We start from the raw sequence: 16,236 nt of genomic DNA on the forward strand, positions 1-16,236 counted from the left end.
GGTGGCTCAGTTGGTTAAGCATCCGACTTCAGCTCAGGTCATGATCTCACTGTTCATGAGTTTGAGCCCCAAATGGGGCTCTCAGCACAGAGCCCACTTTGGATCCTCTATTTCCCTCTCTCTCTGCCCCTCCCCTGCTCACGCACTCGCTCTCAGTCTCTCAAAAATAAACATTAAAAAAAGAAACAGCCTAATTTTTAGGGTGCTATACAAATAAGTCAGATCATTTGAAGAACTAAGAAAGAGCTCTAGGAAATTAAAAGGATAATAGCTGAAATAAAATCTCACAAGTGTTGGAGAAAATGTTCAGGAACTTTCCAGAAAGAAGAACAAAAAATACAAAGGGATAGAAAAGAGAAGAAAAAAATTAAAAAAAAAAAAAAAAAAAAAAAAAGAGAAGACTGGTTTAAAAGATCCAATATTGAAATAATTAGAGTCCCAGAAACCAAGAACAGAGCAAATATGGGGAAGAAATCATCAGTAAAATAATTCAAGAACAGGACATGAGTTAGCATGTTGAAAGAACTTGGTGAGGATCCAGCACAATGGATGAGATGGATTCACACTTGGGAATTCATGAAACTTGAGACTATTGGAGACAAAAAGAAGACCCTCCAATCCTTTAGAGAAACATACAAGCAAATGGGTACGAACATACAATTAAGAATCAGAAGAAGCTTCAGATTTTAGTAGCGACACTGAAAGCTAGAAAATGATGAAGAATTACCCTTAAAATTCTGAAGATGAAGGATTTTCGATTTAGAATCCTATACTTGATCAAATTATAAATCATGTGTAAGGGTAAAATAAAGATTTTGGGAGATATAAAATTTCCTAAAATTTTACTTTCTTGGCAAACATAGAAAACTATTGAAGGAGGTACTAAAAATAGGGGAGAGGCAAAGATTCTCCAGGATGCCAGGAGGAGAGTTCCTTAAAGATGGCTGTGCCCAGTCACCCAGTGCAGACTCAGTAAGTCAGAAGGGCTCTGGGAGAGGCTTTTTTAGGGAGATGAAGTTGATAGCATGCATAATATATCTGGCTGTCTTAAGAGATGACTGGCTGTGAGTGTGTGGCATTAATGATCACAATAAGGAAAACAAAAAAAAAAAAATTAAAAAAAAAATAGAGACAATTTTTTGTTTTCCCAGGAAAACAAGTAATCAGTTTCTTCCAAGGTTTAGCTTTGAAAAGAAATTTACTCAGATATACTCACATATAAGAAATCAAATACTGATGATGGCTCTAATCCAAATGACAGTGTAACTGCATAGGAAGAATGAAGAAATGTGGAGGGTGTGTGTGTGTGTGTGTGTGTGTGTGTGTGTGTGTGTAGTAGAGATGGCATAGGAAGAGAGATAAATTCTTGTCTTCTACAGGGGAAGACAAAACATAATACTTAAAAAAGAAAAACCAGGGACACCTGGGTGTCTCAGTTGGTTAAGCAACCAACTCTTGATCTCTGCTCAGGTCGTGATCTCATGGTTTGTGGGACGGAGTCCCCCCTCATTGGGCTCTGTGCTGATAGCACAGAGCTTGGGAGTCTCTCTCTCCGCCCCTCTTTGCTAGCATGTGCACACACACATACACTCTCTCTCTCCAAATAAATAAATATACTTTAAAAAAAGGGAAAACCAAACATGTTTTTAGATTGATGAAGATAAGTACCAAAATATTAACTAAAAGATGTGAAAATACTTATGTCCTTAAGAGGCAGGTAAGTGAAGAGAGGACTATTTTTCTTAAATCCTGTAGAACTATTTGGCTTTTCCAACCACAGCACATATAATTTTAACAAAAGGACAAACATTTTAAAAAAGGAAACATTCAAGAATATCCAAGAAAATTCTGAAAAGGAAGAGTACTGGGCTGGGATTGCAGTTGACCCCTGGAACACCACAAATTTGAACTGTGAGTGTTCACCTATACATGAATTTTTTAAATATACAGTACAGTACTGAGTATATTTTCTCTTCCTTATGATTTTCTTAATTACATTTTCTTTCCTCTAGCTTACTTTATTATAAGAACACAGTATATAATACATGTAATGGACAAAATATGTGTTAACTGACTATGTTCCCAGTAAGGCTTCTGGCCAACAGTAACCTACTAGCAGTTAAGTTCTGGGGGAGTCAAAGGTTATGCATGGATTTTCAACTGCATGGGGTTTGCACCCCAATATCTATGCTGTTTAAGGGTCAACTTTAGTTATATCTTATATTAAAATATAAAGCTGCAAAACTGAAAGCATTTGGTATAGGTACATATATGGATGAAAGAATAGCACAAAATGGAAAATCAAGAAATAAATACAAGTATGTATGAAAATTAAGTAAATGGTAAATATGACATTCCTACTCTGTGGAAAAAAATAAATTATTCAGTATCAGGTGTTGTGATAATTTCTAGCTATGTAGAAAAAAATTATGAAATTAATGGATTCTTTATACCGAAACAATTTCCATATAGATCAAAGGTCTAAATGTTAAAAATGAAACTTATAAGAATTTGAAGGAAACAGGGGATTACACTTGAAAACAATCTTGGAGTTTTTAAGCACAAGACAAAATCTGAAAGCCATGGTTGAAAAAAGTGATAAATCTATTTTAAAATTTAGCTCTGCAATACTATACAGATAAAAATGAAAACAGAAGCTGCCATAAACCATGTTAAAAGTCAGATGATAAGCTAGAAGAATTATTTATAGCACATCAAACAGAAAAAGTGTTAATACACTTGCTAATTAAAGAGCCACTATCAATTTATTAGGAAAAGATGAACATCTCAATAAAAGTAATCAATAAAAAGATAATTAGATGAGTACAAATAATTAACCATACATGAAAAATTCTAAAGATTATTACTAATTAAAATTAAAACAGTATAATACTATTTGGAGCCTCCTACATTGCCACAAGTTATAAAGATAACACATATTAAATGTTTCTAGTGCTCGCTAATAGGAGATAAATGGACAATTCATACACAGGTAGTGGGAATATAAATTATTTCAGCTTTTCTTAAATTTTCTGGCAGTAAGTATGAAAAGCCCTTTGATCTAGCAATTCCACTTTTAGAAACTCATTCTAAGAAAATCAAATTATTGTACAAATATCATTTATAAGAATGAACACATAACATCAATCTTTATAAGACAGATAGACATAATTCAAGTATCTATAAGGGTTTGGTAAACTAAACTGTGGTGTATACATCAGATAAAATATTATGCAGTCATAAAGCAATGTGGATTTATATTTACTGACATAGAAAGGTGTCCATGATACACTGATGAATGAGGTAGTAAGTTGACATACAGGAAATATATAGCGGTCCTTTGTTAGTCAGTGTGTGTGTGTGTGTGTGTGTGTGTGTGTAGAAAAAATTTCAGTGAAGTAAGGGACTCCTGAAATGCTACAAGAGTTAACTCTCTGGAATGTGACTACCAATTGTCTCTACTATCTTCATTTTGATTTTCTACGTTTTCCAGGGTTTCTTTAATAATTAAAAAAAAATGTAAAACCTAAGAAAGATGAAAATAATCTACAACATTTTGAGATTGATAGAAATCCTGAATCCAAAGGTAAGAATACACAGTCAGACAGAGGATGCATATAAAAAAGTGGAAAAACATAAAGATAAAACATTGCATTTCTGGAGATTGTTAAATTTAGAATAGTTATGTTTTTCTTGCTTTAGAACATGGGACTTGGATCAAATGCTTTGGGGGCATTTTTCTGGTGCAGGATTCTATGATTCTTGTCACTTTAATACTGTCTTTGAAGTTTGCATAAGATTATAATTCAAAATAAACATGTTAGAAGTTATAAACATCTTTATCTTTTTCTGTATTTCTAAATATGTCGATTGTAAAAAAAGAACCCAGACACAATTTTCCATTTCCATAGGTAAGGAATTTTTCTGAAGCATCTAAAAACCTACATTTCCTAAATGCACTCTTGGCTGCAATATTCTTGGCCTTAGCTGCTAAGGAGCCAAACAATTACAAAGCACTTGACATTGCCTTTTACCCTTTTATGTAGCAGCATGTGTGCCTCATGACCAGAGTGAGAGAAACAGGAAGGAAAATAACTCATGGCGAATGTGCCTTTGATGTTCATCCAGCCACATGCTGGGATTGCTCGTCCTCTTTTCCAGTTCTTGATGTATAGAATAGGCTTGGGGGGGGGGCATACAAAGCCTGCTAACTCCCACGCAGCAGGACTGTCCTAAAAGCTAGAGCGATTTTTAAGCAAGTATTTCAATACAATGTACTGTTTGTTGTAAGTATTCTGTATGTGGGAGCCTGTGCATGCGAACTGTATTAAAAGAATCTCTCACTCTCCTCTGAATCTTTCTCTCCCTCTCTTCTCTCTCTTTCTCTCTCTCTCTCTCTCTCTCTCTGGTCTTTATAACCACAGGAGAAAAACTTTAGGAAAAGAAACCTGAGCAGAATTTGTAGCATAGGAAGTTCTTGTGTAATTCACATAGTTCTTCTATGTGAATCTCTAGTCCTAGGCACAATGCCGGAGCAAAAGGCTTTTTAAGGAGACAGCAATTTTCCCACCCCTCCAAATGCATCAACTATCATTGAAGAGAAGCCAGGAGGATCACAGTGTGTGAAAGGACAAAGGCCCCCTTCCATCATGCACCTTTTCATGAGATGATCTCAGAATTAGGAACTCATTGAACAACACTACTCACATCTGTTTGCATGCTATATATATATATCCCCCCCTTTTGAAAGAAAAGACTTATAAAGTGAGAGAAAACTGGGTGCCTGTTCGGTATGTCAAAAACTAACATCTCAATTTGGCCAAGACACGAGCACAAGGCCTTAGTTTAAGGTTCCCTGTCCGATGCCTGGTTCTTCCACCTCACTTCTGAAATTCTGTCTTTCCTCATGGTCACTCTGCACCAAAGCATAAATGACCGGTATTTACAGCTTAAGTTAATATAATTTTTATTTTATACATTTTTGTATTTCCTGAGGTACAGTTTCATAAGTTTAGAACACACACACACACACACACACGTACACAAGTACACACGTGTACACAAGTACACACACAGACTAGGAACTCAGGCCTTTAGATAATTAACTAACCATGCTAAAGCAAACATGCTTTTTTTTAAAAATTTTTTTTAACGTTTATTTATTTTTGAGGCAGAGAGAGACAGAGCATGAATGGGGGGAAGGTCAGAGATAGAGGGAGACACAGAATCACAAGCAGGCTCCAGGTTCCGAGCTGTCAGCACAGAACCCGATGCGGGGCTCGAACTCACGGACCGCGAGATCACGACCTGAGCCGAAGTCGGACGCTAAACCGACTGAGCCACCCAGGCGCCCCGCAAACATGCTTTTTTAGGGGCCCCTGGGTGGCTCAGTCAGTTAAGCGTCCAACTTCAGCTCAGGTTGTGATCTCTCTGTTCGAGCCCCGCATCGGGCTCTGTGCTGACAGCTAGGAGCCTGGAGCCTTCATTGGATTCTGTATCCCTCTCTCTGCTCCCCCCACTAACCCCCCCCCCCCCCCGCACTGCCTGCTCACACTCTGTCTCTCTCTCTCAAAAATAAAATAAACATTAAAAAAAATGAAAGTAAGTGTACTTTTTAAAAGTCCTGGTAGATCTGTGTTTGTATTTAAGCCATTATCATCCTTCAGTATTAGACTAGACATGTTTTTTCCTTCTATAAAAATGGACATCTTCCAAAGTGTTGTGTATATGTTGTGTTATTTTGATAAGATGACTTCTATACTGTCCTAGTGACAAACTATTTCATCTTAATATTTTATGTATATTAAATATATTTTATATGTGTGTTTGATTTTTTCTCTGTAAATCATATAAGAGTCCAAATTGGAAGAAACCCAATATTTACTACAATGCATGAAGATCTTTTCTTTTGTACATTAATCTATAGAAACTTCAAAAACATTATGGTATTAATCTGAGGTTTTTTGTTTTTTTTTTTTTTAAAGACTAATGTTGTTCTTAGGAAGGTATGTTTTGGACACAATAAGTTCCTAAACATACATGCGATGAGCAGTTCCTAAAGAGTTCCTGGAACCAGCAAAGTTGTGATTTATTAAATATTATACCCCAGGATTCTTTTAATACATTTTGTAAAATATATGAGATAATTTAATATGTAGGATTACCTCAGGCAAATTGGAAATAATGTATCAGAAGCAATAAACATAATTGTAAAAAACAAAAATTAGAATTTTTGGAAATACTCAATAGCATTTTCTCCATGAGCTTTACATTTGGTTTCTATTATTAAAACAAATGTACTTACTCTTGCATGTATATTTTCCTATAAGAGAGAAGGAGAAAAGTAAATTAATGTAAATCTACATACTTAAGGCAATATGCAAACATTATAAAACCCTTAAATTTTTATTACATAAAATGAAGTGATGTTATTTTCATGAATGTTTTATAGAATTAGTCTCATTATTTTATAATCACATCCCTTAAATTTTACCTGTATCTTGTCTACACCAACTTTGTTTCACACTCTATATAAGATTAAAAACTATTGATTCAGATTGTAATCAGTAAATTTTGATCATGTGAAAATGGATTTAAACATCAATTTTTTTACATTATGAAAAGAGAGAATAGAATTGGTTAAACATAGTGACAGGAGAAATTGAGATTATAACACTACAAAGTAAACTGTAATTGACTTGTAGAAAGCTACCCTCAAGTGCTACATAATATCTCTGTATACAGTGTTATCCAGGTTATAAACTATTCACCTATTCAATATGACAATTCACTAATTATCAAAATTCACAAAAACTTTCACTAGCCATTGCTAGTTTTGTGGCTTACATCTAGCTCAGGAAAAATGGAAGTCCTTCAAGGCAATGTGATCTGCCTCTCCTTCCACTTCCTGTCTACCTCATTTCCTGTTGTTCCCAAACTTCCTCCAAACTATGGCAACAGCACAGGACTCTTTTTATAGTCTTTATAGTCTTAAGACAAGCTTCTGCCTCCAGGTCTGGCACTTGCAGTTCTTCTGCCTGGTTGCTCTTGGCTCAGGTATCTCCTTCAGGTCTTTGCTCAAATGTTTCTTCCTAGTGAAACCTTCCTAGTGCAACCTTCCTAAAGTGCCTTTAAAACAAACTTTTAAAAATTGTGCCATGCCTCCTACTCTACGTTTTACCCTCTTTTTCTGCTTTATTTCTCTCCGTGACACTGTCACTTTCTAATATACCATACAGTTATTTCATTTGTTGTTATCTCTCTGCTCCCCATCTGAATGAGGGCAAGAATGTGTGCTTGCTCTGTTCTCTGCTGTAGCCCCAGTACCTGAAAAAGTGACTGGCATCAGGTAGGAGTACAAGACATATTTGTCAAATTAATTAATTAACAAGAAAAGAAGTGGGAATCATTCAAGTTAAATTTCAGGCAGAAAGGAGATAGAAATTTTCTTCCAAAAGCTTCATATAGCTATAAAGAAATAAAGCAGTAAACTGTGTTCATAACCTGATCACCTCGACCTCTGGTTTCCAGTCTTTTGGAATACAATGAATATTTTCAATATGAAAAATTTTTGTGACCTCATCTCATAACAATAAATAGTGTTTTCATATTCTATGATTGAGAAGAAAATCTATGATAAATACCCATGTTGAATTTCATAGATTTAATGGATTTAAAAGGTTTGAAAAAATTAACCCCAGTACTCTACATATGTGGAAAACAATGGTATACATATATGTAAAACAGTTTGTCCTTCTCTCTTCACACATCTTCTTATGAATGGATTCCTAGACATCTTGAAATAACTGGGTTCTGCTGAATCTAAGATTTCCTTGTTGTAATCAAGCAGAGAATCATAAGTTTTTTTTTTTTAAATCAGCAACTGTTATCATTTTAGGCAATTATTAAATGCTATTTGAAGAATGCTTCTACTTGAATGAAAGAAATTGCACTATTACCCACCCCCCATGCAACATTTCCTTCCATTTATTTGAATTCACATTTTAATCTCAATTTCTGTCCCCTTCTAATGAGGAATTTCATTTTCTCAGTATGCTCTATGGATCATAGATCAGAAAATTTGGGGGAAAAGTTGAATAAAAATATAAATGCATTTTTCTACGGGGCAAACAACTGAACAACATGATAATTTTGGAACCAAACAGAAAATTTGAAGTTGAAATAAAAGATTGTTCTTTTAACTCCTAAAGAAGACATAGAATTTTTTTCTCTATTTCATTTATTTCAACCAAATAAAACAAATATTATAACATAAATTAAACACTGTATTTAATGTCAGTATAGCATTTTATAAAAAGGAACCTGAGAGATTTTCCAACAGGGAAAACCTATAATAATAGTACTACCTTATAATGTCTCCTTTTTATTTGCTCCTCATTTTAAAACTTCTCCCCTTTAGGCTAAAACTTTCCAGAAGTTCACCCCAGCCAAGACAATTCAGGAAGGAGGAAGTTAAATTGTGTCCATTTACCCTTTTATGGGATAAAAGTAATTTAATACAACCCTCACCACACCTCTAACCCTCATGGCCTCATTATAATTTGACTTAAAATTAACAGAAGTTTTTATGTGGCTGTTTCATAATTATAATAGTCTTTGTTCAAACATGGTGCCATACAACAAGGAATTGAGAAAAATTTCAAAAATGATTAAAAATATTTTTCATGTTTACTTTATTATTTATTTTGAGAGCGAGAGAGAGAGATAGAAAACAAACAGGGAAAGGGCAGAGAGAGAGGGAAAGAGAGAATCCCAAACAGGCTCCGCACTGTCATCTCAGAGCCTGACACGGGGCTCGAACTTGCAAACTGTGAGATCATGACCTGAGCTGAAATCAAAAGTCAGATGCTTAACCGACTGAGCCAACCAGGCACCCCTCAAAAATGATTTTAGTTTTTACTTGGAACGTTTTTTAGAATATCATTAAGAAGTATAAAATATGGTGAACAAATTAAGCTCTATTCCTTTAGATTCTGCATTGCACAAGCTTTTAGCTTCCTCTCTGAATGGAGAAACTGTAGTAGTATTACAAACAGCCAAAGCACCCACATGATGAGAAGTTAGTTTTCCTCCCAAGGATGGTGGCTTTGGTTAGGAAAAAGAAAAATATATACAAATTTATAACAACTAGACATAAAGCTAGGAATGTGTCTTCCAACTACCAAAAAACTTGGAAAAGCCCCTTCATTCTTTATCTATTACAAAATAAACAGATCTCTAGCGCCTCTGAAAGGCAGCAGGGATTTGGTGGTATTTATAGCTAGAAAAACAGAATAAGGAGGTAGCAGACAGGCTATTCTAATTATAGTTACACTTGCATTTATAGCTATTCTATTTTTCATTTTCACATACAGATCAGAAGCCTTAAATAACCCCAAAGAGGCTAAGTAACCAGAGCTTTAGCAAATGACTTCCATAAATTTAGAGACTGTATTAATAGCATTTCATGCAATCTTACGGGTCACTAATGAGATTCTGTAAATATTCCTTGTTGAATAAATAAAAATTTGCAGATTTCCAATTTGTAAGTTACAGATGTAGATGTGATACTGCACTCCCAGAAAGTTTTAGCCTTTTCTTTCTTAAGGTCCCCAAACCCTGAAATTACTGCTTAGATGGTGTCTATAGTTATGAAGAAAGTCCGTATGCTTCAGGGAAAGCAGCTAGTAAGTACTGATTTCTCCTTCTGAAGTGGTTCTTAGCCTGAGTATGTATCCACAATCACCTGAGGGTGCTAGTTAATCCATAGCTTCTTGGACTGGACCCCCAGCAGTCCTATTTATGTATGTATGTATGTATGTATGTATGTATGTATGTATGTCTGGAGCAGAGCCTAGGAATGTGCAGTTTTAATACACATCCCTGTGGATCTGACACAGGGGAAATCATACACCAGGAAATGCTGTCCTAATGTTTCAAAGGGATTCAAAATTATTTTCTAGATACAAATATTATTTTCTCTTTTGAAAGATAATGGGCTTCAAAGAATAGCCAAGGGTTATGAGCTCAAGTCTGTTACAGAACCAGGAAATCTCTCTACCCTCCTTTTGGAAATTAGTCTTTAACCTTACCGTGACAGCTTCTGGTGTGTTATTTAAATTAACTTTGGTATTGTTATTAAACTTTCCAGATGGTTTTGTTTATCTACCCAAGTAGAAAGTGTGATCCTAGGAGGCAAGAACTATGCATATATATGTGGGTTTTTTTCAACATTATCTAGTACTTTTATAAATATTTATTAGGCCCTCAATAAACATATTTTAATTTTAGTTCAAATGCAACCTAAGTTGCTTAAAATCTGCTTTAACTTCTGAGACCTGAAGCCACCTCTGTCATGGATATTGCTTCAATATCCCCTTGCACGGTAGAAATGAAGGCCACACCTAATATTCATTAGAAATTGGCAACTGTGCACTTGGGCTCTGTTATTTAGCCACAAGGAGAAGGCAGAGCCCCAGTAATAGCTTTGACTGATTACTTGGCAAGGGAAACCAAGCCCTTGGGGTGTTCCAGACTCTCTTTGGCCTATAAACCTGTTTAAAAACCTGTTTCTCAGAATTTAAAGCTTAGCTCAATTGAAGCCAGTATTATAGTAATGTCAATAATTCTGCTCTCAGCTTTTGGGCAGACCAGTACAATTCATCATCAACTTTATTTTCATGGAAAGGCAACTTTTGGGAAAATAGCTCTAACTTAAGCTATTTTATTTTGATTTTTCTTTCCCGTAAGAAATAGTAGTGTCAATATTACTTTGCTTGGATTTTTGTGCTTTCTAAACCTTAGCACCTTCCAGTGCCTGAAATTACTCCCTAGAATCAGAGTAGTGCTGAATACACAAGATTTGGGACATCCACCAGGGCAATAACTCAAGGCTTTCAGAAAAAGATCAAATAAGTCATTGGGTCTGAAAGTCATTTTTAGTAATTGATACTTCATGATGTTTCAAAATTACCTCTGCCTTTTAGCTGCTTTTAGGGGGTATGATACTGAACTACACTGCCTAATGGAGTATTCTGGCAGGGTCCATTTCTTTCCCTTAGGAGTCAAAAGCCTTAATGATGAATAAACTAGTGTCCACCCCACTCTGAACAGACAGCCCCACTTCTAGTCAGCTGTTAGGAGCACATGCCAAAGTAAATTAGCTACATCCGTTCCTGGTATGGACCTCCATTCCTGAGGTTGTAGTTGGAGCGATAGTTAAAGGTCCTAGTTGTTCACTTGCTGTGAGATTTTTATTTCTAGAAATTGAAGGAGAGTGACTCAAGTAAGACATTTACTGATAAGATCTTGCCACTAGTATAAGGTAGGAAAAGTAGATATTCACACCCCGGATAACACCATTATTTCTCCATACATATTTAGACAATGTTGCTTTTAATATATGAATTTATTTACATGGATACAACTTCGAACTTCCAGGTTTCTCCGAATTGATTTCTAACACTGAACTAAACTGCAAATAGTGGAAAAATACTCAACTGGAGCTACACGTCACATATTATCTTTAAGAGTTACCTGAATTCTCATTTATTATTATTATTTTTTTTATTTTCAGCACCCAGAGCTATGCTCGGTATAGTATAAGCACTACATAAATGCTTGTGATTTTGCGACTTGAATATAGTCTTTCCATGATATGAAAAATGGGTAAAGAACTGCAACAACTTAATGACCAATAGAGGGCAGTAACGTTAATTTTTAAAAATTATTTGGCTCCTGTTTAAACCCACTTTCAATCCCAGCTCTCCCCTGGAAAGACATTTTCCAGAGACCAGTAATTCCCCTATCCATGGGTTCATTTCTTGGGATTTCTGTTACTACGGAAAAACCGTGATCCGAAAGCAGATGGTCCTCCTTCCGATGACTGATCCTAAGCAGGTCCATAGTAGCCTAACACTACTTCTCAAGGCCTATGTCATTCACCTAACTTCATCGCATCATCATGGAGGCATTTTATCATCTCTCATTATCACAAGAAGAAGGGTGAGTATAGTACAACAAGGTATTTTGAGAGACAGACCATATAACTTTTATTGCAGTATATTGTTATAATTGTTCAATTTTAGTTATTGTTGTTAAATTCTTACCATGCCTAATTTATAAATTAAACTTTATCGTAGGTATAGGTATGAATGTATACAAAAAACATAGTATATATAGGGTTTGGTACTATCCAAGTTTTCAGAAATCCAGTGTGTGGGGGGGTCTTGGAACGTATCTCCCATGGATAAGATGGGGGATTACTGTAGTCTCATGATCTCATTTTAATTTAGCTACCAACCTCTTGTAACACATTAAGACCCCCATATTTGTCCTCCTGCAATAGAGTACTTAATGGGGGAATATGCTAGAGGCTCAGACTGCTGGGTATGCTTTGATTAAGATATCACAACTCTCTCTGGTTAATTCTTTGACAATGGGTAATCCTTAGAAATGAAACACCACAATAGAACAACTAGGTAAGATGTGGAGTAGGGCAGAAATGTCGGCTTTAGCTTCATGTGGTAGAACACTGCATACAAAATAAGATACCAATTCCATTTAGGAGAATCAACCCAAACACATATCCATATTTATGCATATAAATAAAATCAGAAAAAATGCAAGCTGTGGTTAATACATGATCTAGCAAAGAGTTAATACATGGAATAGCAAGTGTTTTTTGTCTTATTTGTACTTCCTTATATTTTTTAGATTTTTATGGTGAATAATTTCCTCCAGATTAAAAAAAATGTATATTATGTAGCACCAAAACTTTAAGGATAAAGAAGGAAGGCATAACTAACTCCTGAAACTAACTTGAACAGGGTCTGACTGAACCTGGTCTAGTGAATCTGGGGAAAAGTGAGAGCCATCAGAGAACCATGGAACATTCCACTAACTTTATTATTCCACATGCTGCAGTGGTCACGGTGCCCCATGCTGTCTCATGGTGGGGGGTGGGCAGGGAGGTAACAACAGCTTTAAGAAGGGCCTTTTCTTCCACATTTCATTTTTTGATATTGCATTTTTCTATCTCTACAGAGCCCTGAATCTTCTCCCATGTTATTTTTAGTCATGCTCACAGGGGGGAGAAAAGAGTCAATCAGGGTTTCTGGCATGTCAGCTTTTCATAAAGAGAACACAAAGTGGAGCTCCCAGCAAGCCTCATCAAATATAGGATTTATGTGAGAACTTTCATCTACATCCAGTTAAAATGTTCCCTGCTAGGCATGGAAATCATCATTTGAAAAGGCCTTACTTTAAGGACTGGATACAGTGGCTCAAATGTTGCTTCAGCTCTTCCTCCTTTTCATAGGATTCCAGTACACTGTGCGCCTCATCATGGTGGTAGCAGTAGATTTTATAAATATCTTCCAGGGGCCCTTTAATCTGCAAGAATACTTCTCCTGAAAAATGTAAAACAAAGGCAAAATGACATCAAGTCAACCAAACTGACATTCCACATATTTACTATTTGACAACGGTGACTAGTGTTAAGAAGTTGGATAGGTCCCACTTCATCCCCAGGTTACTCAGGAGGGGTGGAAGACGTTCCTTTTCTTTTTCCTTTCCTTTCCTTACCTTTCCTTTCCTTTCCTTTCCTTTCCTTTCCTTTCCCTTTCCCTTTCCCTTTCCCTTTCCCTTTCCCTTCCCCTTCCCCTTTCCCTTTCCCTTTCCTTTCCCTTTCCCTTCCCCTTCCCCTTCCTTTCCTTCCCCTTCCTTTCCTTTCCTTTCCTTTCCTTTCCTTTCCTTTCCTTTCCTTTCCTTTCCCTTTCCCTTTCCCTTCCTCTTCCCCTTCCCCTTCCTCTCCTTCCCCTTCCTCTCCTTCCCCTTCCTCTCCTTCCCCTTCCTTTCCTTTCCTTTCCTTTCCTTTCCTTTCCTATCCTTTCTTTTCCTTTCCTTTCCCCTTATTCTTCCCTCCCTCCTTTTTTCTTCCCTTCCTTCCTCTCATTTATAAAATGCAGGATAAAGAGCTTAATGGAGATAGGCAGCAAAAGAAGGTTGGTTTTCTCAAAGGTGACTTTATGCATTTGACTGATGTGGAGGATCCCAGTTAAGGAAAACACTTTAGAATCAGTCTGTATGGGTTTGAATCAGGCTGTGTTACAGACTTGGACAGGTAACGACTTGGACAAGTTACTTTGGCTCTCTGAATCTGATTCCTCCCAGAATCAGATTATTATTTTTATTATTATAGGCACAATAATAGATCCAATTTTATATGCTCATTATAAAAATTAAAGAGGTAGTGTGTAGAGTACAGTTCATACATAGTAAATGCTCAAAATGGAGCAATTATTGCTAATTTTTTAGAGGTAAGGAAAGTGAAATTTCAGGTTCAATGTAAATTATTTTCTTTTACTATTTATTCAGCTAACATTTCCCTTGGTATCTGAAAGACAAGCAATAGAGTTTAGGGATATAAAATATTTCCTTATATGTGATAGTAGAAGAATTGGCCATTATTCCTGTTAAAACTCAGTTGGATACTACTATAAACCAGAGTTTTATCACTGTATCTTCATATAACAACTTGGGCTAATTGTGTCCAAGCATTTAAGGCATCCTTTTTGATATTATGATAAAATTGGGTCTGTAACTGATGGCTCAAGCAGATATTGAATAGTTGGATTTAATGACCCACTCCATCACTTGAAAATATATATTAAGTATCCACTACATAATCCAGCACTGTGTTAAGATGATTTGGGAGACAGAAGAAATATGTGCTAGCATCTGCTCTCAAAGATACTGCAAATGTGGTCTTGACAATGATTTGGGATTGAACTGATTGAGAGTTACATGGACCTACCAATCTGCAGCTATTACAGTAACAACAGTAAGTCATTCTTCCTATGGAAATAGAATGCCCTTTGTATTTTCAGCATGCTTTGCGCATATTAACTGCTTAATTCCCTATTATGTGTAAGGAAATAAGAGGTTATTTATCCCTATTAAACAAGGATGGACAAATCTGAGTTTGAAACACATGTATGATTTTCCAAAGTCCGGTGGAGGCAAAGTCAGGATTAGAGGCTATCTTCGCCTCAGTTTTTCCTCAGATGTCAGCCCCCAACACATTAGAGCTTTGCTGGACACTACACAAAGTGGTGTGGTTGGAAAGAACACTGAACTCAGAATCAGAAATCATTGTTGTTTAGGGTTTGGGTGGTAACTGAGTATCTCAGTTCTCATCACCCCTGAGGATGAATTTGAGAATTAAATGGAACATAGATGTAAAAAAAAACCAAACATCTGGAACTAACTAGTTGCTCAATAAATATCACTTGTCTCTTAATGCTATTCTACTATCTCTAGAATTAAAACACTAGTACTTTTAAAGTATCACATTCTGTTCTAATTTATATCGAGCCAGTAAAAGACTTTCCTTCCCTTTCCATTAGATCGGATTTCAGACTGTGTGTGTGTGTGCATGTGCACATATGCGTGTGCAGGTGTGTGGGTGTGTGTCTTGTTTGTTTTTTAGTAGCGCTTTTTCTGGACTTGTATGGAAACTCAGTGTCTGTGAGCATCTTTGGAACCGAAGGGATGAGGGATTTTTATTTTGTTCCTGGGATTTTACTGAATTCATCCTTCCACCAGTATAATTTTGGCAGATTTGGTCTTCAAGACAGCAACACAAACAGTAAGAAATAGAGTAGTTCCAAGAAGAGAAAATAAAATAGTATAGTAACTAAATGTAGGCTTGGGAACGAGAGTAACAGTGCAGGGTAGAGCAAGGACTTTGGCTGCCGAAAGGAATCATGACCCAGAAGTGGGAGTGAGTGACAGGCCCGGGTGAAACTCAGCAGCAAGTCCAGAAAGGATCTGGATACAGACAGCCCAACCCAAGATAGGATTACAAATATGTGTTCACTACAAAGCAGTTTAGAGTAAAGACAAAGAAAGGAAGAGGTAAGGACAACCTCATAAATCTGCAGTAGGATCAAGTCATAAAGTCAAAAAACAAGGGACAAAGACATTTATTTTACACACAATGAAACCATTAATTGTAAAGTCTCGTGCACGTGCACACCCACACTCACATATATTTTTAACAGAAGTGGTGTAGTTTGAAAGAATTTATAGCTCTCTCCTTACTAGCAGAGTCAAATTTTTTACTCTTTTCCAAGTAAAATTCTGTTGGGGATCTAAGAACAATTATTAAAGTTAAAAGATATTTAAGCACTCTAATTGAAAGTCATTTATTCACCCAAAGGCCAAGTACAACAC

General features: G+C 36.1%; 1 protein-coding gene across 2 annotated transcripts in view; it reads right to left on the reverse strand.

Moving 5' to 3' along the window:
* The window catches only part of ARHGEF38 (Rho guanine nucleotide exchange factor 38), a 132,703-nt gene that overhangs the window by 37,322 nt on the left and 79,145 nt on the right, over positions 1 to 16,236 (reverse strand). The window contains exons 4-5 of one of the 2 annotated variants that reach the window (XM_015062612.3): positions 13,262 to 13,409; positions 6,305 to 6,322 (exon numbers count right to left, since the gene is read on the reverse strand). In XM_015062612.3, coding sequence (XP_014918098.2) covers positions 6,305 to 6,322; positions 13,262 to 13,409 — 166 coding nt within the window. The remainder of the gene's footprint in view (positions 1 to 6,304; positions 6,323 to 13,261; positions 13,410 to 16,236) is intronic. The other variant, XM_027061842.2, reaches the window with a different exon arrangement.

The sequence above is a fragment of the Acinonyx jubatus genome, chromosome B1 (genome assembly GCF_027475565.1).
Source record: "Acinonyx jubatus isolate Ajub_Pintada_27869175 chromosome B1, VMU_Ajub_asm_v1.0, whole genome shotgun sequence".
NCBI lineage: Eukaryota > Metazoa > Chordata > Mammalia > Carnivora > Felidae > Acinonyx > Acinonyx jubatus.